Raw genomic sequence first — 24,476 nt, 5'->3', positions numbered from 1 at the left:
AACCAATGCTGATTTTAACTGCATACTTGAATCTATAAACTGGTAAATCTAGTTACAAAGAAAAGGAATGTACTTCAGCCCCCCTTCATTTATATAGTATCAAGAGTTATATTTTTGGATTCTGCTTAAAATCTATTTTTCATATGAAAATAAAAGATACAGTCAACTTGGGTCTGTCATCTGACTTTACATTTCACCGATCAACCTATGGTAAAGCCATCATTTTTACCTTGATTCCAAGAAAATGACAATTTTTCAGATGGTTTTCTTTTGCCTGGAGATTGAAGTTGTACTTATTAAGTATATTTCATCATTTGAAAGTGTCTATTATTAGAACTATTATACTTAAGTTGCCTTTCCTTGACCAAAAGTATTAACTGGTGGAAAATTATGTAAACTTTGTACTTTGGAGAATCTGACCCAGTGATAAATTCAAACTGTGTTTAAACTTTTAAATTTTTGAACTACTATACTGAATGGCTCAACTTCATGATCTACGCATTTCTTTAAAAACAAGAAGAGCAACTACTGTCAGTTGTGTGGTGATAGAATTATTCCTAAAGGGTAAATATGTAATAGATTAGGTTTTAAAATATTCCTAAGAACTCCTTCTAGGCCACTACAGCTTTTGAACCATGACAGGCATTACACCATGTTAGCTACAAAACAGCACAGTGCAGTAATCCCTCACCACTGAAGTATATGTTCCTAAAAAGTTGTTTGGCTAGAACTGGACCATTAAGGTATGTGATAAATGTAGTTACAATAAAGACAATGAAAGTGACGACATAATTTATCAATATACATTAAATTCTAGAGGGCATCTACTTTGAAAACAACTCAATTTGTCTTGTATTTATATTCTCCTTTGTTTCACTTTTTCAACTCTTAGCAAAATGCTTAAAGGCCTAGCCTATTTGCAATTGACATCTTTCAGGGACCCGTGCTGAATGAGGGTAAAGTATCTTCTAACTGCTAGGTGTACCTTCTCTATACTCCCACATGAACAGGAATAGAAGGTAATAAATTAGTCTTCTGATGAAGGAGAACAAACTGAACCATTCGTTGATTAAATAAAAAAAAAAATCGCACTTGAAAACAGGTGTATGTATGGGCAAAAAAAAGTTCTCAAAAGCTATTGTGTGAAGGACTGGAAGTGAGGTGATGTATGAAGCCGAACACTTGGTTTCAAAAAACATCTCCCTAAAGAAATTTTACTACCTCTAACTAGAATTGTGTGCAACACCAACCAAAAAAAAAAAAAAAATCAAGGTTACTGCATCAAACACTTTATTGTCCATGAAAAACACCTGAACATTGTACTGGAATGTCTAATGCATAAATAGTACTGAGCACCAGTTACTAATCAGAGGGCCTCCCCATAGGTGTGAGGGCAACGAGTAACCTAGAGAAGCAGGTGACCCATACAAGCAGTAAACTTCCATGGATTAAAAATTAAAAGAATTTCACATTTTCTCTAAAGTGTACTGCCCAGTGTCTGGAATGCAGATGTTACAATATGACAATTTGCTCCTCTATTTTTGAGCACCCAAGTTTATTACAGGGAATTACATAGGCAAATAATAGAATTTGGCCCCAAGTACAGTCAAGGGAAAACACTATCAATCAGCCACCAAATGTGCTGATCTCACACTGAAAAAGGTTGACTAAAAACATATTGCAAGGGTGATGCAGACACAAGGATAAAACTAGCTCAAGTACTTAGTGATGTGGTTTTATGCACTACATATGTAGAACTCTATACAACAAATGACAGTTCTGCAATAAAAACTGACAGCTTATGCCAAATAACTGTTCACTTAAAGAAAATAAAATCTATTATAGTTCAGAAAATAATGCAACCAATTTTAATTTAATCTACATATAGGTACTTTATTTACAAATATTTAGATTAATAGCATTTTGTTACATCAAGTGAAGAGTACAGCAGTTTGAATAAATCCTTCTGTCACAAAAACCAATAAGACCCCCTGTAACTAACTTTGGGAATCGGGGTATTGCACCTAAACAAGCTGTAATCTTTAGTTTGTGATTGCTACCTTATATCCCAATGCGTGGTTTTTGTTTGTTTTGTCTTTGTAAATACATACACACACCAGCAGGTCATGGTCCCTGGGCAAATCCCTTGTGATGCAACAGTGTAAGCAAAATGGATCACTGTTAAGTCTTTAACAGAATATACCAATCTATGCCAGGAATCTTTTTTAAAAAGTTGAACAAAGAAGAAAATAAAGACGAGTCCACAAATTAATCAAATCCTATTTTCTGCATATTCCAGTTTTGGCTTTTATTTAACATTGACTATACAACACTCTGGTACTACTACATGTTTACAACCTGGAAAGATGTACTTTTACGTTAGTGTCTGTAAAGAGGGATTTAAAAATGTGTATTTTAAACACAACAGTTGAGCTGAGTGCATAATATGCTGAGGTTTACCTATCCTGCTTCAAATAACTTCTCAATTCTCAGCCACCAAACCATAAATTCAATTAGAAATCAATCAACAGAAGTGAAGAACTTGGTAAAACATGTTTGGCTAAATAAGATTGTGTCTCTTGCAATACAGTATTCTTTCAGTGGCCAAACCACCTAGTGCAAAGTAATAATAACTTACTCTGTATGAGCACAAGCAATGAAACACCACTAGAAACACTTTCCCTTTTTTCAAAACAATTTATGCCAACATGACATAAAATAGCCCCTCATACTATGAACACAAGGGTTATCTTAAATTATTTCACTGTAGTGTTAAAAATCCACAACTTAAAATCCCTTAACAGCAGACCTGCGGTTCTGGCTGTCTGGTTCAGAATCTGACCATTCCAAGAAGATAAAGGTATAAAAGCTTAAAATGTGCAATGATAAACCCAGCCTTTTTTCTTTTTCTATACAGTAAGGCAAGAATGCAGCCTGTAATGCAAAAGGTTTACAGAAAGAAAAGCAGGTCAGCACACTGTCAATTGCACAAGAACAGTTAAGAAACTCAGCAGGTAAGCCACAGTGCAAAGATGGAACAGAATCTGCTAGTGTTAATCCTCTGATGCTAGGAGCGCTTTCCAGCATAATATCCTCAAACACTGCCAGCACCAAGGGGTGGAGCCAGTATTACTTTGAACTGCAGTTGTGTCTATTTCCTTGTGTGAAATGGAAGGGAGTAACATGGTCACATATAGGTCATACTGTACAAACTGGTATTTTATACTGTTCCAATGCCAGTAATCAATTTATTTTCTTCATTAAAATAATATACACAAAAGGTATTGTTAGTTCGGTTCCTTCAAATTTTATACATATTTACTTTCTGTTAAAGAGAAAAGGATAAAATGGTGTAAAAAAAAAAAAAAGGATAAAGCTATTAAGTACAGGAGAAAAGATAAATGGTTATTTTCCCTGTGCAAGGCTAAGACAGAAAGAAACCTTGTCAAGAAAATTGCCACCCACACAACAGGGAATTTATCCAACAAAAACAAAAGAAAAGCAGTTATAGAACTCCTTTTCTACCATCAGAAGTCATTTCACAGCAATTAACTTATTGGTTAAAACAGATATACTTGTACAGTTAAAGATGGGGAGAAAGGCTTAAGATATCAAATTAAACCATACAGTGAGACAAAACCTTGCCAAAGAGGGAGGGTAAAAATCATGAAGTCCAGCATCAGTGCTCAGTTTAAATCATATATTGGTGACATACCTATCACGAAGACAATCAAGGGGAAAATAAAGTCTAGATTTACCATGCAGGAGAGATTATTACTCTACTTGCCTTTGATAACCTGATTACATCTAGTTGTTTAGCAGTTTAGTATTTTGTTAAACTGTTTTTACAACAGAGTTTTTTCTTTTTTTTTTTTTGAATTAAACCCAGTAAGATGTACAGAAGACAACGAGGCAGTAAAAAGTACTGCTTCCAACAGACAGAGGTGAAAGGTCAAATGAGGGGCCACAGCAAAGAGGTCACTAGCAGCCACAGCCTTCTCTCTGGGGCTGGGGTTCACTGGTTAGCCGGCCTCCCTGTGGGGCTGAGGGTTTGTGCTGTACACCAGACTCGGCAGCATTCAGATCCAGGCTTCCATCCTGAATGTTCTGATAGATTTTCTTGGCGGCCTCAAGAAAAGCATCTTCTACGTTCTCTCCCCTAAGAGGCAATTGACAACTTTATTCGAGAACCACAGCTTTCTACTAAAGATAAGGCATTACACACTGACCTTTTGCTAACCTTTAGTCAACTGCCATGATGTCTTCACCTTAGCCACTGTCATCTAATAAGAGATTATCAGAAGACTAAACTAAGAGAACAACATGGGAAAATATTTTCTGTGGAAAGCATATAAACATGATACTAAGAGTTGTTTTTACAAACCCTATTTGGATAATTAGATGTGCTCTAATTATTAAAATGCTGTATGTTAATACACACACACACACACACGACAGTTGAGATAGGCCATTTCTGTGATAACAGAGAGACTACTCCAAACAGAAATGAAATCTTTCCGAACATGCTGAACAGGATTCCAGGATTTGTATGATCTGATCAGCCAAGCATGAACTGTGCTGTTTTTATCATGTGATGGCGACATACTCATGCTTAGCCATGTTCACAGTTCAGTTCAGTTCTCTTGGGATTAACAGCACAGTTGAGGCTAAACAAAAACAGGGAAGCCTCTCCTTACCACTGCAAGGCACTCTTGGCTAATCAATAAAGAACTATGATGGGAACACTAGGGTTCAATAATGGACATAAAAGAACCATTAGAAAAAGTTTATTATGCTTCTGATTAGACACTATTTCCTTAAGTCATGCTTTTTAACATGATCAGAAGTATTATATGAACAGATTGGCCAAGCTTGGACCTGAGACTCCAAACTCAACCTGAGTTGTGAAAGTCAAACATTTCTGAAATGTAAACAGTCTCATTTATTAATCTGGGTTACCAACAGGCATAATCAAGGTACAATCTGTTAAGCAAAGTAACAAAAATTCATATTATTTTGAAATGTGAAACAGGAAGTAAAGGGATATTTGCTTACTATTCTTCCTGCCATAAAGCTTTACACATTTATACATTATATCATATATACATTATATACTTTTCAAATGTATGGTTCTACTTTGAGAAACTTCAATGTAACTGAAACATGATCTACATTTTAGCCATACTTACGTTTTCGCACTTGCTTCAAGGAACAATAAGCCTAAAAATAAAATTCAGACTATAATTAGGACATTTCAAACTAACTCACAAGGGCATTCCCTTCAGTACCATCTGAGTAAGTTTTCCATCAGCTTTCAATATTCCTATCATAAAACTTTATAAAAGTAAGATGGAGGGCCTCTTCACATTTACAATAATTGTAGTATTCCCAACATAAATCTCATAGAAATAGAAACACATTGTTATATCCTCATTCTTTAGATTTTTGAGCAGTATGCATTCAAAAAAATTGTCAAATCATCTGCAGTATTGAGATCCCACCTTTCCTTAGAAATTCTCCCAAGTGTGACCATTAAGTCTTAAAAGAAACCCACCATTTTCTTCAGCAAACTGTTTGGCTTCTTCATATGTAACATCTCTCTGTGCCTCCAAATCTGCTTTATTTCCTATGAGAATTATTACCTAAATTGTGATCAAAAGAAAGACATCTTAAAACAAAACCAACCATTTAAAACTAACCATGCAAATTCTGAAGTCCAAAAATCTTGATAAAAAAAAAATCTGGGCCTAAAAAGGAAACCAAATACTAGCAATTATCCAGGCAGGACTACAGAATCATAAAGTCATTAGTACTAAGAAGGATCTGGGCAATCATCTACATCATGTATTGACTAACTTTCTATAAAGAGCAGACCAGTACATTTTTCAGGTATCGGGACCCCATATGGTCTTTGTTGCATAATTTTTCTTTGCTGTTTTACCACCAAATGTAAAAGACCATTCTTATAAGGTTCACAAGCCATTGCAGAACAGGCCATGGGTGGGATATGGCCCAAAGTTTGGTGATACTTGATCTAGGCCAAAGATTATGATTTACCTGGGTACAATTACTAAGGGTCCATGGACAAGCTCTGGGAAACTCATGAATGCCCTGAAATTAAACATACAATACTGTATACATGGAATATTCCCTGAGGGAAAGATTCATGGCTTTCATCAGATTTTCAAGAAGTTCTGTGACCTTCAAAGAGTTAAAAAAAAAAAAAAAAAAAACCCTAGTTCGACTCCTTCGGGATATGTGTGAGGAAGATGAAGCTCAAATAAGGCATAGAGACTTGCCAAAGGTCACTCAGTGAATCAATGGTAGAAGGACATTAGAATCCAGATAGAAAACACAAACTGTGACCTTAAGACAAATACTGTGCTACTCCACACTATCTCTAGGCATATGTCTGTATATATCCACGGGGGACAGTTGGGGTGGAGGACAGGGGCACCCATGCAATTAGTTCAAGTCCAATGCAAAATACACACACCAGTATCCACTTTGGAATCATTTATACAACTGAACTTAGGCCAAAGTTAAAGGCAACTCTGCAAAGTTATAAGAAAAAATTATGTAGCCCAGGGAAACAAAAAAAGGGGGACAAGTATAGATAAACTGTGTACATACAGGTTGAGTATTCCTTATCCAAACTGCTTGAGATCACAAGTGTTTTCAATTTCAGACTTTTTTGGTTTTTGGAGTATTTGTACACTTACCAGCTGAACATCCAAATCCAAAAACCCAAAATCTGAGATGCTTCAATGAGCAATTTCCTTTAAGCAGCATAAGAGTGCTCAAAAAAGTTTCAGATCTTGCAGCATGTCACATTTTCAGATTTGGAATGCTCAACCTGTATACAAGCTTATTTGACACCAATTAGTAAAACAGTCCCCTCCTTTTCCTTTCCAAACAGATATGGTAATTCAGATATGTATATTTTAGGAATAGATGGTTCTGACTAAAAGGCATTTCTACCATTAACTCTTTTTTTTGTGTATTATAGACCCTGGGGCTGGCCAGTTAACTCAGCTCAGAACACAGCCTTATAATGGATCCCCATACCAGCTAGCTGCCAAAAAAAAAAAAAAAAAAAAAAAAAAAAAGAAGAAGAAGAAAAATTACAGCCCCCGGCTCTTCCACTTTCAAAAATTTCTGTCCAATGAACTAAGTAACAATTTTGATCTGAATGTAAACCTTATACAAGGACAGTTAAGTAGTACAACAAAAGTGAGTATTCTTCAATCAGTACGGACAAGTGCCCACTGAGAACGGAAAGAAATTTTCATATATAGTTCACTGTTTTTTTAAAGAATAATAATGATACTTTAAAGGAAATCATTTTTAAAAAAATCAGGTCTGTTAAGTCACAATAGCCTAGTACACAGCTATTACAAGACACGTACTCAAAACAAGCAATACTGCTTCCCCTACCAATTCCTTATGAATTTCCAAACCAGGCTTCCTATTTCCCTGAGAGGGGAGGCATAAAGTGGCATGCTAATTACAGAGAGGTACAAAACAGACCAGCAACAAAATGAGAAAGTACATGACTTCTACATAGAAATCAAAGGCAACTTTAGAGAAAATATAATATTTGAAGTGGACCTTAAAGAACAGATTTTTCTCTCCCGAAGATCTGGTTAGAGTTCAAAGGGCATAAATGAGGTAGGAAGGACATGGCTAATTTTATTATACTCTTCTGTGAACCATCTACAATTAGTTTTGTTTCTTTTTTAACATTTTACTTGAAATAACTATAGACATGCAGAAGCTTACAAAAAAATTATAGAGAAGTCCTGGGGTATCCTTCACCAAGCCTATAGCATACTTTCGAAACCAGGAAACTGACACTGGTACAATCGACAGCCCCTATTCAGATTTCACAGTTTTAACATGCTTGTGGGTTCGTGTGTGCGCACGTGTGTAGTTCTATGCAGTTTTATCACGGGTACAAATTTGTGTCATCATAATCAGGACACAGAACTGTCCCATCACTACAAAGGAAATGCTTTGTGCTGACCTCTTTATAGTCACACTGTTCCCACCCTCCACCCCATCGCTAACCCCAGCAACCACTATTCTCCATCTCTACAACTGTGTCATTTTGAGAATGTTTTATAAATGGAATTGTACATTATGTAAACTTTTGAGATTGACCTTTTTACTAAGCATAATGCTTTTGAGATCCATCTAAAATAGTTGCATGTATCAATAATTCATTGCTATGTATGGCTTAGTAGTACACCACGGTATGAATGACTATACCAGATGGTTTAACCATTCGCCTGTCAATGGCCAACTGGGTTGTTTCCAGTTTTTGACTAATGCAAATAAAACTGCTATGAACAGTCATCTATAGGTTTGCATGTTACATCTACAGTGGGTTAATGTGATAATGGAAATGAAAGTTCTAGGCACAGTCCCTAGCATAATAATAGCTGTAATGGATTGAATGTCCCCCCAAAATTCACTGAAGCTTGAATTGTGCCCCCAACTTTTATGTGTTAGAAACTTGGCTCCCACTGTGACTGTTAAGAGGGTGGGAAGTCCTATTATGGTAATTGAAAGGTGGAGCCTTGAAGAGGTGATTGGATTGTAGGACTGTGCAGTAATGAATGGATTAAAAATGGTGGTCAGGGGCGTGGTTCTGAGGGCTTTAAAAGAAGAGAGAGGAGACTTTCTCTCTCTACTCCGCCGTTTTTGCTATATGATACCCTGCCATCACTGTCACCACCAAGACCTTCACCAGCTGCGTTCCCTGGACTTTGGACTTCCCAGCCTCAGAAACTATAAGCAATAAATTCTGTTTTCTTTATGAAATACCCAGTTCTGTGTATTTTGTTATAAGCAACAGAAACGGACTAACATAACAGCCATACTATGTTAACTGACTCTCAGTATGATTTAAACCATTATTCCCTGATAAAAGCCAATCTTGCCAATGATTACATATTTACTGAACCAGGCCTGTGCTAGGTGTGGTGGGATATAAAACTAAGGGAGACACAGACCTTGTTCTTGAGAAACTCAGAATCAGTCACAGCTCAGTGCGTTTCCTCACTGGAACACTATCAAGGGCATCTACTGAAACTTTACTCACCCTTCAAGGCCCAGTTCAAACACAACTCCTCTGTAACGTTGGTTTCTCCGGATGGCATTGCTCATCCTGGGCTCCCCCAGCACTGTGCCACTCACTATTTCTAATTTATATTTCAATCTGCTTTGCAACATAGTTATCTGTATACCTGCTATTTCTCTTCTCACTAGACTATAAATTCTTGGGGACCAAGAACCAACATTCATCTTTATCTTTGCAATACTGCAGTGTCTACCATGGTGGCCAGCCTATAAAATCTCAATAAATATCTTCTCAGTCTGCCTAAGAAGCTAATTTTTTAAAGCATGCAGAATTATTATTTTTAATTGAAATTTTTATTGAGATAATTGTAGATTCACATGCAGTTTTAAGAAATAACAGAGATCCCTTGTACACTTTGCCCAGATTCCTCCAATGCTAACCTTTTATGAAACTAATGCAGGTCCCTTTTAAAATTATAATTTCAGATTTCAGTCTCCACTTGACATGAGATCACCAACTTATTCATAATTTTCTTCTTTTTTTTTCAACTACAAACATGAACAAAAACCAAGTGCAATAAAATGTAAAACCTGTGGTAATTAGAACTGGAAAAAAATGTTAAATGTTAAGTTTTCCTCTATTAATTTAAGAATAAAATAAAGAATTTCTCACTCTTAGTACCTAAATACAAAAATCTCACCAGCAAATGGCTCTCCTTTTTGGATTAGCTTAAAAGTTCTGTATAATAAGATGTCATTTAACTTACAGTATTTGGATTGGTGAGATTCCTTGCATCTGTCAACCAGCTGCTTAAGTGGTTATATGTACTTCTTCTGCAAAAATTAAGGTTTAAATTTGTGACTGCCACATAAAATTGCCATTTAAACAGAGAAAAAGAAACTTCAATAAATATTTAAAAGGTATATTTTAATCAACAGATCCTAAAAGATTGTTTTTGCATTGACTAATTACTCTGAAGAATAGTTGTGAAATACAACCACATACTTTTCAAAAATCTACCCAAACACATTATTTTTAAATAAGTTAATTCAATATCTAACAACTTTGCTAATTACGTCAGGAGCACATTATTTACATTTAAATGCACATCGTAAACAGACCAATAAGCAAGCAAGAAAGATATCAAATTAATATAAAATTCTGAACCCAAAATTTCCAATCTGAAGTCAGAACTAAAATTATTTTTAAATTATCCATATTTTCAATCACAAAACAGAGACAAAGTAGTACAAAATGCCTAACAAATGACACACTCAATGGAAAACATTTTTGCATGGTTTTAAATTCTAATTTTCAATTAGAAACCAAGATAAGTCACACTATTTTAAGCTGGTACATAATTCACCTTTGCTTAATAATGAAGAGTAAGCTAACTACAACAACATAAAAGATGGCTTTAAAAAGGCATTTAATATATTTGACTGGAAATTCAAGTCCCCAGATATAAAAGGAAGTTTATCCTAACTTGTACTCTTATTTACCAGGCAGCTAAATCATTTTGGGATTCAGACTGTCCTATTTCTTCACTTTCTCCAAGCAAGAGTTTAAAAATTCAGGCTCAGTGCACTAGACAAGAAGGCCCCAAGATGGCAAACAAATCCAAACAACTTACAATACTATACAGAGTAGAACTACCAAAAGAGTCAAGATAATAAAATTTTTGAAGTTAAAAACGTTTCTGATTTAGAGACTCACAGAACATTAATCCATCTTACTCATTTAACATGTTGAGAAACAGAAGGCTATAAAGATTTAAATGATGTCAGAGCCAGTCCTAGAACCTTTTTACACACACCATATGTCCTCTAAGTGTTTCTAGTTTAGCCTTGTGAACATATTTCATGATCTCCAGCTGCCAGTGCTCATATAAAATTCAATATTACAAATATTTAATCCTTTCAGAATGGAAACTAAAAAGAACTCCTTATTCAGATTCTTTTTTTTTTTTTTGGTTCTATATCTTATACATAAATCACCATCTGAAGTAAAAAAAAAAAAAAAAAAATGATGTCATATATATCAAAATAGCACCTTTCCCCCAATGTTTTAGAATTTTCTAACTAAACAATGGTCAAATATCACTTTAAAAGAGCACAAGCCTTATCACTGTTCAGTATCTATAGTACTGATATACCTTGCTTTTACATAACAGGTATGTTTTACTTCATGCAAAACCTTAAATAAGTCCAAACATATTTATACTAATTCTAATGAAATTAAAAATTTTAAAGCTGGCAGGGAGAGTGAATTATAAACTTTGGTAAACAGAAAAGCCTACACATCCTTTGTCAGTAGTCTCAAGATCACGTAAACCATATAATTTACATGTACCATACCTTCTGCAAATTATTCTAATTATTATATTATTAATTAAAAATTCACTGTCATTATCATTTTAAATCTATAAATAAATATCAAATATTCTTAATTAGTGGTGCTAGCGCTAAACAAGGTGCTAAAATATCCCTAACTTTGGCAGGACATTAGATATATCAAACTGATATGGCAAAGCAACTGTCATGACAGGCTATGCTGTTGATTTAGAAAAGCACCCTGTAACAATTAAGAGTTAATGCCAAGAAAATGGGGCTTTTAAGTTTGCAAAATGTCAAGGATTAAAAAATAGAAAAAATTGGTACCATGACTGCAACATCAATGTCACCATAAAGTATCACTGGGTCAAGAAAGAACCTGTCTAAAGCCTGAAGTGCTTTTTTCAATAAGTCTTATTGTGATATAATGAACATACCATAAAGCTTACCCATTTTAAAGTATATAATTTAGTTGTTTTTAATATATTCGCAGAGTTGTGCACTAATCGCCACTAAGTCTAGAACATTTTTATCATTCTAAAGAGAAACCCTGCTTAGAAGTTACTTAGAAGTTACTCCCCCTCACTTGGCAATCCACTTTCTGTCTCTATATATTTGCCTATTCTGGATATTTCATAAATGGAATCACACGATATGTGGCCATTTATGTCTGGCTTCTTTCACTTAGCATAATGTTTTCAAGGTTCATCCACACTGTATCAATACTTCATTCCTTTTTATAGCTGAATAACATTCCACTGTATGGATATATCACAATGTGTTTATCCCTTTACTCAGTTGATGGTCATTTTGGTTGTCTCCAGCTGAAGTACTTTTGATCACTTGAATAGACATAAAGCTTATTCAAAATATTTACTACCTTTAAAAGGTATGTTTAAAAGCAAAAACAAATCACATTCTAAGCACACATCACCATATTCAAATTTTATTAATAATACATGGAGTTTTTAATTATATAAAGTCATCAGGAATACATTTCTCATAAATGAGACAGTTCTATACAGATGGCCAGGTTCTTTAATAGGCTTCCCACAATACTATTTACTGATCATTTCTTTACTGCAGAACTTCTCAGTGTCCTCAATATCCTAATGTGCATTGTGACGCTTTAAGAGGAAAGAGCATAAAGCATTTCCCAAGAGGAAATATGCTTGAGAGTCTAATTATGACTTGGTCCCAACTAACCCATCTCTACCCCCCAAAAAAGGTAAGAATCATGCTGCTTTTTGACTGGCACTCTGCATCAGCATGAAAGGTGATCCAGTTCGTTTTCTAATTACAATAGACAAACAGCATAGGGTCTAATAAAGTGGCAGTTTTCCATGTTCTCCAAAGCCAAAACTTTACACTCCAGTTTTGCTACTTTATATCAAGAGCTCTGAGTTTCCAGAAATAGCCATGCTGAAATAAATTTAACCCTGCTGCATGCAGTATTTTATGTCACTTCGATCCATTTTAGGACAAAAAAGAATTTAAGTAAACGAACAATTAAATACTCAAACACCTTCAGATTCAAACATAAGAACTTTTTATAATCTCCCATGCTGAATTAGCAAAATGATTTAACTCCTTGCTTCGCCTTTTTTTGAGAAGATATAAACTTTAACAATAGAGACTGAAGAGATTAAATCCTTAAGACCTGCTTGCTTTCTACTGAAGTGAAAATAACAAAGTTTCTGGGCCGGCCCGGTGGCGCACTGCTACAGTGCGCCGCTTGTGAGCACGGTGGGCTGCTCCCGCCGAGGGTTCAAATCCCACATACAGACCGGCCGCTCACTGGCTGAGCTAGGTGCGGGCGCAACACCGAGGGTTGCGATCCCGTTGCCGGCCACGAAAAAAGACAAAAAGGAAAAAAAAGAAAGAAAACAAAGTTTCATATAAAATATTATTTCTCCTCAAATAATTCAACTGATGCTGCTTTTCAGAACTGTATTCCTCTATTAGCTCCACCAACCATCTCCTAAAGTTCTTTGTCACACCAACTTTCAGAAAAGAAATCAACATGTTATATCAAGTTTTACACAGCAACTTAGAGAAGAAACCATAAAACCCAAATAGTTCATTTAGTCATATAATTATAAACTAAAAAATGCCTAAATAAAAAAGAAACCACATTGCCTCAAAGTAGATTTCCTTTCCCAAGTATGAAGGTTGAAAAATTATTAATCTCTTACCTAGTGATATCATACACCATAAGTGCTCCTGCAGCTCCTCTGTAGTAGCTTCGTGTAACAGCCCTAAACCGCTCCTGTCCTGCTGTATCCCAAATCTGCAGTTTGATTTTTTGGCCACTAACCTCAATTATTCTTGTTCCAAATTCAACACCAATTGTGTGAGGACAATCGGCCATAACTGTTAGGGAAGGGAAAAAAAAATATTACCCTAACTTTCAGAAAACTTCAAATTAAGACTAGTGGGGGAAAAATCCACTGAACAATCAAATGACTTACTAATATGTGTAGGTTATAAATAAGACTAAAGCTACCAATGGAAAAAAAAATTAGCAAAGACCACGAAGTAAGAAATCAGAGAAATGTGTCTGGATTAGAACAGGGGTCAGCAAACTGCTTAGGATCAAACAGTAAATATTTTCAGTTTGTAGGCCAACAGGTCTCTGTCACAACTACTCAACTCTGCCACTGAAGCAAAATAGCAGCCATAGGCAATGCATAAAAAAGGCATGATTGGGTTCCTATATAATTTTATTTACAGGGCAGTAAATGGATTTTGCCCACTGGCAACAGCTTGCTGACCCCTGGACTAAAAGAATCTGCTAAGTAAAACTAAGAACATAAATAAACTCTTCACAATACCAACATTATATTATTTAGCCTTCCAATAATCATTACCTATAACAAATCAATCAATGGTCTTAAGACTCTAGGAATTGTTAGTCAAACAAATTTTGATCCTGGAGATTATCATCAGTGTCTCAAAATCACAATGTTTAATTTAGACTTTAACATTGACAAGTTATATATGTCCAAGCCAATAAGACACGTTTTTAGTACTTTCCTCATAATTAGGCCACTTAAAACCTAAACCCACTATTCTCTGGTACAAGTACACAGACCACTTCATAAAATGTCACATCAAACTTCTGTTAAGCAGCAGAAAAATAGAAATAATTTCAACTATATAAAAACAATTTCAGCTATATTTAGCATATAAATTATAACAAATTGGCCCCTTCCCCTATCCCAAGATAAAGTTGTACTCTCAATTTTAACCAACTGGTCATGAATGCAGAACGAATTCCATTTTAAGTATTTCAAATCTATTAGTTAACAAAGGATATATGCAGCAAATTCCCCCTAATAATTTCTCTAACACAAGATCAGAGAATAACAATAAAAAAGATTATTTAAATCAGGCATTATTCTATGCATTTAAAAAAATTAACTTTACATTTTTACTATCAAGAGAATGGTAAAACAAGCGAATCACATTATATACGGCATATAAAAATCAACACTTTAAACATGCTGGTATTTTTCATTTTATCTGCACAAATTTTTAAAAAATCACTATACTTGAAGGTGAAAGTGCAAATATGGGAAAAGGTTATATTTACATGCATAAAGTACACTGAAATGATACCTTTTAAAAAGGAGAAATGTGACAATAAAGAAAGCTACTAATGTTTTACCTCATGTATTGAACTTACATTTTTTTTCTGTAAATTGATGAAGCAAGCAAGACTTTCCTACTCCCATGTCCCCTGTTCAAAAAAAATTTTTTTTCAGGTATCAATTACATTCCTTAATTTACACTCTTATAATCATATGCAATGACTGCTATATCCTTCACCATATCACCTCACAAGTTTCTGGAATACTTGGAAAAATTTTATTTCCCTACTTTATAATAGATTCAAAAGATCTATAGGTCAGTTTTCACTGTGATATACTAATTGACTATTCCCAGCCTTTAGAAGTGACAGAATTTGGTTGTAAATTAATATGTTAATAAATAGCTACCAGCTGGGAAGTGCTTTTTGACAGAGAAATTTGTTGTAATAACATTTTTTACTTCCAGCTGTTTCAAAGTTTTATTTTTTCCCTTAACCCATACACAGAAGTAAAAGATTCCTAAGTGACAAATGCAGTAGCATACGAAAAGCAGAAGTAACAAATTGAGTTTTGAAGCTTGATTCACTAGGTCCCCTGTCTTATATTTCTTGTATTTCTTGTAAAATTCCATAAAAGAAAAGAATTGGCATTACATGAAAACCATAACAGAACAGATGTCATCTTTGACTGTACTACAGCAATTTTTAACCCTTAGTAAAGGAAGCATTACAAAGTCACATGAGCTCAACATTAAACCAAACTTTTATAATGTGAAGAATTCGCTGAAAAGCATGAGTACTTTCAAACTGTACTCTTACAACTATGCTTGAATAAAAAGCATTAAGACTTTTAAATTGAGCAAAATCTTCCTGAAACGTAAGAACATTATATTTCACCAACATTATATTTTATACATGTTACACAACTTATTCTGAATCAATGTTCTCTCCCAATTTTTGGAATCCAAGGGGTTTGAGGCCTCTGTGGTATTTCTGGAATGTTTCAGTACTCCTAGGAAATTAATCTCATTCCCAGTATTCACAAGCTCTCAGGTAGTCCTTAAGAACAACAAGTATCACTTCACAAGGTCCCCAGCACTGTACTACAGAAGAATCCAGGGCTACAATGCGAAAGGTACATTAAGGTTAATTGTGAATGCAAAAATAAATCTTATCAAAGGAGGTTTAGTTTTTTGCAGTGAGAAAAATCACTCTTCCTACAGTGGTATGTCTAAGTAGGAGTACATAAATATTTTATAAGTTAATCTTCTTTGGGGAAAAATAATGTGAATGCAAAAATAAATCTTATCAAAGGAGGTTTAGTTTTTTGCAGTGAGAAAAATCACTCACTCTTCCTACAGTGGTATGTCTAAGTAGGAGTACATAAATATTTTATAAGTTAATCTTCTTTGGGGAAAAATAACTTATTTAACATAAGTTAAATAAACTTACCAATAATAATATATTTAAAGATGTAAGAGTAGTTGTATGGTGCAGTTGCCATGGTGGCACTAAAAACAAAGAAAACTGTGTTACTTCAGAAGGAAAGTATACATAAGTTATCCAAACTGATCACTGCTATCCTTTAAAGATATATAAAATAAAGGACACCAAATGTAAACAAAATACTGTTTATAATAAGTCAGACTGAATTGCTTTTCTCAAATTGATTGAATATACGAATATATGAATGTTGCTTTAACATTCCCATTAATCATTCATAGAAATATGAGAAACCATTTATACCAAAACAACTCCAATATTTCACTTAAGGAAATATCCAATAGGAAATGTTACTCTGAAAAATTTTAAACAAGAAAAACGTCATTATAAACAGTCCTCCTCCCTTAAGTTTCCCTTCTCTGTTAACTGATCAAGTTAGCGACTACTTGTTCAGAACTTTGATTTTAAACAGAATGGTATAAAAAGTAACCACTAACTTATAAACACAAAATAATTTTTTCACACTACTTTAAATCAATAGCATCCAATGAAAGAGCAATCACATAACTTTCAAATCAAATAAGTTAAAATTAGATTGAAACACATGAAACTGTTACTACAGACGAAAAAATAAAAGGTCAATTATTACTGGCAATTTCCTATGGCTCAAACTAATACAGAACTTGCAAATTAACAATATATTAAGTGCCTGTTATATACTATTCTAGGAGCTGAGAGAAATAATGCCATAAAATTATACTTGTGGTTGTAAAATTTGAAAGTTATGTATTTGAAGATATTTCAAAAGATCACAGAGTATTTCTAACCCTCAGATATACTTAACCTAAAGAACACTAATTTCTCTCCAACTTTTGATAACAATAACAAAAAAACCCCTCTCCATTTGATTCAAATTGTGTGAGACACTGTGCTAGGTACTAAAAACCAAGGGGTAGAATTCTAACACTGATAATAACTTCCAATAAAATTTATTCTCCAGTTTTCAGTTTAAGAAAAAAAAATTAATATATGAAGATTTAATCCCATTAAAAAATTTTGATTTATAGTATTTTTAAATCTGGTTTCTACTGTTTTGGTCAATATCACATTACACAAGCCAGACATTTGATATGATTGGAGAAATTCATTTACTGAAATTAACACCTAACTATATACCATATTTCAAATAAAATTCCTGTATAAATCAATTTAACCTGTGGAAAGAATATAGTTTTAAAATAAGTGAGTTACTGTTATCAAGGAAGAAGCTGTTAGTTACAGTGTATTATTAAACAATCACTTCACACAATATAGTCTCATTCAACTATATGTATTACATTCAGCCAAATTAGATGCCTTGCTTCCCATTCCAGCTTGGCATGTTGTACCACATTAATAACCAGTCTTCTCTATCACCAAAAACTCCCTTAACCAGTTCTTTCAGGAAAGGGAGTTTTTCTAGTTAGATTAACAGATTCTAACATGATAACTTTATTCCCTTTCCCAGACACTAGGGACTCAAAACTTCTAAGTATGAACTTTCTCCTGAGGCTAAAACTTGTCTAGATTATTCACCAGATCTCTGCACCAGACTCTAAACACGAAGAAAAAAATATCTCTTACATTAAAAATGATATTTAAGTATTATTAAATTCTTAACCTGCATTCCTCCCACACTCTTCTAATTAATTTTTAACTTCTAAACTCTTCTTTCCTCATTCAAACTTGGGTAAAAGTAATGACTTAGTACCTTTAAATTACTGTTTCTCTTCTGCTCTTCCCCTTGATTTGCTTATTTCCTTTCCCTCTCCTAACTAAAAGTTGTAGCTGTACTACTTTGCTTCCTTCCATTTTATTATGTTAAAATTATGGCCTCTAACAATCCCAAATTCTACTTCAAGTGCTCTAAAGACTAATCACGAAATTATAACCCAATTCTAGTTGTACTAATTTCTGTACTTACTAATTATCACAAAGCATTCATTAATTAAATATCTACTGAGATAATTAATTTTGAAAAAATTTTTAAAAATTACAGGCATTATCATAAACTATTTCCAAATAAAAGTAATGATCACTATTTCAGATTAAATACCAGTACTTTGTCTCTATGTCACAACACAATTTTCTGGTTCAAGTTTCTTAAAAAACTACCAAAAAATACCAAGCCAGAATTAAAGGAAAACTGCTCAAACACTAATTTCAGTAGACAAGGAAGGCAGAAAACATCTAACACTGTAGCCACCAACACTCACAACAGGTCCTCCTTTCTTATTCTAAAGTCAGGTACTGGCTAGGTTTAAACATATTACTATATAGTTTATTGACACATTCAGTCAAAATTATGTATTTGCAATAGAACTATAAAGAATTTCTAAACCTCATATCTTGAATATGAAACACACCATAGGTAAAGTGAGGAATTTGTCTACTTAGCTTTGGAAGGGGAAAAGCATTCCCCCCACCCCCCCCAGTTATTTAAGGGTATTTTTGTTTTACTTACTTTGAGAACTCAAAGGTCCAAAAAAAGGGCAAGAGAAACACTGGTCTAGTTTAAACACTCTGAAAACAAGAGTCCACGAAACACTACAATGTCCACTAACTTAAAAAACCTTGGTAATATTCTATAACTTGTGTACAATTACTGGTGCTATTAAAATGCACTTTCTTAAACTTTTTTTTTTAATCAATATACAATGTAGTTGATTTTCATGTCCCTTTACCGATTCCTCCCTCCCCCTCCCCACTTTCTTAAATTTATACAAAAAGCATTTGAATAAAGTTCATGTGTACATAAGATTTCCTTTAATGCCTTTGATTTAAGAAAAAAAGAGTACATTTCAGACAAAAGGCATCATTAAATAAACGACGAACAACTTGTAAACTAATAACAAACATGATTCTTATACTTTACATAAAATTTCATTTAATCCTTATTACTATCCTTATAATTCCTATTGTGCTAAGTTTACAGATAACTCAATAGATAAGAGGCCCAGGTCACACAGCTTAAGTAGTCCAGTCTGTACTGAACCCAGGAATGTTTTCACAGCAGAGATCCCCTCTTTAACCATCCTGTCTCCTCCACATGATTATGAGCTATACCATGAAGCTCTGTAGTGGTGCTTTAGGACACACACCATCTCAGTTCACTCACTTGGTTCTTAAAATTTCTGAATAAGAAGTATTAAATAATTACATTCAGATGATGCATTATGATAAGAATCTGCAGATATGAGTGAATGGTAATATCAGGGATAATAATTCATAACAATTTATCTACTTACAAAAAAGTTTAAGAGAACATTTAAGAGTAAACCATGTGATGATCTTCACTATTTCCCCCATACTGTCTTATATAATTCTTAATTATTTTAATTCTACAGTCATTATCATTATGTCCATGCAAAAATGGAAGAAATTGGGTATATAATTCTTAATTATTTTAATTCTACAGTCATTATCATTATGTCCATGCAAAAATGGAATAAATTGGGCCAGCCCGTGGCTCACTCGGGAGAGTGCGGTGCTGATAACACCAAGGCCACGGGTTCGGATCCCATATAGGGATGGCCGGTTAAGCTCACTGGGTGAGCGTGGTGCTGACAACACCAAGTCAAGGGTTAAGATCCCCTTACCGGTCATCTTTAAAAAAAAAAGGAAGAAATTGAGGTTTGGAGAAATTCATTAATTTGGCCAGTGTTACAAAGTTAGTAAAAGGCAGATCTGGAACTTGAACCCAGGACTGACTCCAACGACCATGATTGTCCGTAAGATAGCTTATTAAAAGCATATGTGGGTAGACTGATAAAATAAAAGCAAAATATCAAAATCAGAGAAAGAGAGAAGATAATTATACTAAAAATTTAGTATAATAGTGTTACTATCAGTGCACGTAAAATTCAGCTCTAAACTTCCTGGCTGTCAAAAGAAATGTTTATTAAATGCATAGTAAACAATAATAGTTGTTGTGCCGTGTATTTAAGTGACCCTTTTAAATATTAATATTAACTATGTTTAATACTGCTTTAACAAAGGATTTCTCAACCACATCTATTGATCATGAAACATACCACTGCTAAGGTGAGAAATATATTTTAAAAAGGGATATGCCATCACATAAAACTCTGAAGCATTTTTCCATTTAACAAAGTCATGGACATATTTCCAGGTCGATAAATTAAGATCTACATGGTTTCTAAACACACATTAAACACAAATCATTATGCCAAAAACAGAATGCATGTTCTCCCTTTAACTGAGTCAGACACCTTCCCCAACATGATTATACAGATATAAATGACTAGTTCTGATACGTGCAGGTACAGATGTGAAGATAGACACTTTCATACAAACTACTTGTGGAAATCTGAAATGCCACAACATTTTTGGAAAGTTATCAGTATATTTAAAAATCTTTAAAATAATCCAAATCATCTGTTGGCCCAAAAATCCATTTAGATGTATCCTACAGAAACAAAAGCTTCAGTCCATAAGGCTACAGGTATAAGTTCACTTAATGCACCTTTTTTTTTTTTTTTAAACAGCAGAAAACTGGAAACAATCTACACTCCCCTCAACAGGGAAGTGACTGAATAAAGTGCATCTGTAGTACAAAATAATATGCATCTAGTTTAAAACTCATTTAAATCTATATGCATTAACCTGGAAATATATCCATGATTTTGTTAAGTGAAAAAAAGCATGTTGCAGAGTTTCATGCTATAGTATACATTTTCAAACACACACACTTTCAATGCATATATTATAGAATACACACCAAATTGTGAAAAATGGATGTATAGGCTGAGATCAGAAAAAGGAAAAGGGAAATTATTACTTAATTTTATACATCCCTGCACTGACTTATTATAATAAGCATGTACCATATTCATTTGGCAATATGTTCTAAAATATTCAAAATAGAGAAAATAAATATTTAAAAATATTATTTATTAAAATAAATGACTGATATTTTTAAAGCATTTTATGTAAGTTCTAGTATACAAACAGCTTAAATAAGCAAACAAAAACAAAAAAAGCTCCCACTTATAACATTTCCAACATTATTTCCGCATTTTACCAATAATATGGGGAACATCATATGAAGCCAATTTGCCTCAAAACAAAACACCAACACCCAGTAATACAGGGCATTTTTTTTTCAGGTGTTTTAATGTTTTAACTCCTTACTGTGTTTGCTTATACACTACATCTGACTTTCACAATTGTTATATAGCTATTTTACTCTACTCCTTAGAACATATGATATGACTGTATAATTTTTATATAACTGATTCAAGACATAACAGGGAAAAAGCAACCCACTAAAAATTTCAGGTGATTTAAATTCTTATTCTCATTGTTTAAACTGGTAAAAAATTATTTTACATGTAACACATTTTATTAAAAACAGCGGAGCCAAGAAAAAATGCTTTTGTGATCCCAACATAAAAATATTTGTTGGGGATGTATCTACTAAGCACAAATCATTATGCTAGGCTCTCACAATATAGTAATGAAAAAACGACAACACTGTTTCTGCCTTCACAGAATTCAAGATCAAAAGCACTCTCATTTGCTTACAGGTCCACTAAAATGGAATGCTACTTGATTGTCAGTCAGGTGGACACAAAACTTCCATAGTTAATTCAATAATATCATCTAGTCAAAATGAGTGGTTAATTTCCTTTCCTGAACAGTAGTACTACCTCTGAATATAACCCACCCACTTCTGAAGCCCACTTAAAAAAAATCCTCACTTTTGACAAGATATTTAATGTCACACTTTTTTTAAACGAATAATGTGAATGATAAGAAAAAAAATAACTAGATTGCTTAATGGGTCAAGAGGAAGGCAAAACCTTCCAGCTAATTTTGATGGTATGCTATGAACAGGAAATAAAGTACTCAATATTGCACCTCTTCTCACAGAAGGAAAGCACTTAACAACCAAACAACAACAAAACCCTGCACTTACTACTGGAGGTAAAAGGGTTAGCAAGAGTGAAAATTCTACTGATGATATGATGTCTGATAATTGCTTCGAAATGATTTTGTTGGAAGGAGACATGTATATAGATGAAGACAGATCACTGTTGACACTGGATGACAGGCTCAGCACACTACTCTGCTTTGTATACATTTAGAATTGTCCAGAACAAAAAGTTTTTAAAAAGTATAGTATAGATGTACTTCAAAAAGTTCGTGGAAAAATAGAATTAAAATACAATTTTTCCATAACCTTTTTGAAGTTCCCTCATACCTATAATATCTCTATTCATGAATTGCTGTCTGCAGCCATGCCTGGAATTTTTAACCACATGAAAATCTTTCAAGTTTTTTTTAAAAAATGAAATATCTCTCAATGGCTCTGGTTTTAACATTTTATTTACCTTAACCAAAACTTTCTTCCAATAGTACAATATCTTACTAAGATTATGTAAAGACAGGATACTGAGAAAAATCAGTTGCAAGAACACTCCAAATTCTGTTGTAAAGTTGAAGTACGCAACAATTATAAAGTTTAAAAGGACAGCTAGGATTAAGGCCCAGATCTAAATCTACAGCCATCCAAAGCGATGCTTCTCTTATTCATTCAACAGATATTATCTGCCCACTATGTGCCTGGCACTGTTACAGGCACTGTGGCACTTACCAAGCAATGTGCTAAAGGCCTTCTTTAAATCCCATTTAATCCTCCCAACAACTCCATGATGTGGGTTCAATTATCCCCTTTATATGAGTAGATGAGGACACCGAGTCTAAGAGGTTAAGTAACTTGCTTGAGATCACTTGACTAGGAAGTGGCAGTACTGGAGTGGGAACCCTAGGCAATATGACTCAAAAACTCAACCACTACATGCTTTAAGCCATGACCAAGTAAAAGAGCCTAAGCAGAACTCATGGAGAAAAACTGTGGAAAGGCTTTGGGAAAGGGAGGTGAAAACTGGATTACTACCAAGTCAAGATCGTCCTCAATAACCACATCTAAATAAAAGCCAGTTAGGACTGTAATGAAATGAGCAGTAAACTTTGCAAGAGCTCAAATTTGGGCTCTGACACTTGCTGTAGAACCACCAAGAAAGCACCTGCTCTCTCAAAACCAGTTTCTTCTTAATATATAAAATAGAAATCCTGCCATCTCTCCTCTGTGGTTGTGAAAATGAGGATGTGGCCGTGTACTAGCTGACATGGTTAGACTTTAGGTGATCAAGCGGTAATTAGCTGTCATCCAATGCAAACAGAAGAAAAAAGAATTAAGTTGTGGCTACATTTTAAATGGTCAGGTCTATAACCTAAGCCTAACTTTGAGTGTAGTACAGACAACACCAGCCACAGTGCGGGGAGAAGCCAGTTTGTATGTACCCTCATTAGCTAGGCACATCACAACTTCAGGCCTCAGTTTCCCCACTTACGAGAATAATTCAATTTATCTTCAAGGTTAACTAGGCAAGAAAAATGTGTTAAGACACCTAAATCCGTGCCTGGCACACAGCAGAGTGTGAACTCTCGAAACACTCTTGGTTCCGTCTTCTTTTCTGAAATCCCAGAATTCCAAAACTTTTCTTCTTCTTCATTATTTCTAGATGCTATGTAGGTTCAAGGCCTTCCAGGATGTCCACGGGCATTAGAGGGACTCCCCAAAACCAGAAGCCCGTAGGCACAGACCCTGAGACCCGGTCCCCAGCTGGGTCCACAGACGGGCGACCCACATCGACAAGGACACGGGAGCTGGTCCAAGATGCCGGCGAGGCTGCGAGGTGCTGCCTTTTGTACTCAGGGCCAGACGCGGCCCGCGGGACGGGAACGCCACGTCCGGGGGAAATACCGCGGGGGTGGTCTGCAGCCGCGGGGACAGGCGGCCAGGAGAGCGGCCTGCGGGAGATGCGGCTCTGCCCAGGCGCGCCGAAGAGGCGGGGAAGGCGAGGCCAGAACACACCCTTCCCTGCACGCCTCGGGGCTGTCCGCCGGGCCGGGAGGGCGCGGGGGCAGGGGCGTCGCGGAGGCCACCTCACCCCCG

General features: G+C 34.8%; 1 protein-coding gene across 1 annotated transcript; it reads right to left on the bottom strand.

Annotated features, from left to right (window-relative positions):
• Nucleotides 1–1,866: 1,866 nt before the first annotated feature.
• Nucleotides 1,867–16,517, bottom strand: RAB14 (RAB14, member RAS oncogene family). The gene is made up of 7 exons (XM_008573373.1): nucleotides 16,463–16,517; nucleotides 15,107–15,160; nucleotides 13,614–13,791; nucleotides 9,852–9,918; nucleotides 5,555–5,642; nucleotides 5,190–5,220; nucleotides 1,867–4,159 (listed from the first exon to the last, which is right to left on the bottom strand). The coding sequence occupies exons 1-7, from the start codon at nucleotides 16,512–16,514 to the stop codon at nucleotides 3,982–3,984; spliced, it is 648 nt and encodes a 215-aa protein (XP_008571595.1). The 5' UTR covers nucleotides 16,515–16,517; the 3' UTR covers nucleotides 1,867–3,981.
• Nucleotides 16,518–24,476: the final 7,959 nt, after the last annotated feature.

The sequence above is a fragment of the Galeopterus variegatus genome, unplaced genomic scaffold (genome assembly GCF_000696425.1).
Source record: "Galeopterus variegatus unplaced genomic scaffold, G_variegatus-3.0.2 Scaffold912, whole genome shotgun sequence".
Lineage (NCBI taxonomy): Eukaryota > Metazoa > Chordata > Mammalia > Dermoptera > Cynocephalidae > Galeopterus > Galeopterus variegatus.
Note: the sequence above shows the minus strand (reverse complement) of the source record. Positions and strands in the feature narration are given on the sequence as shown.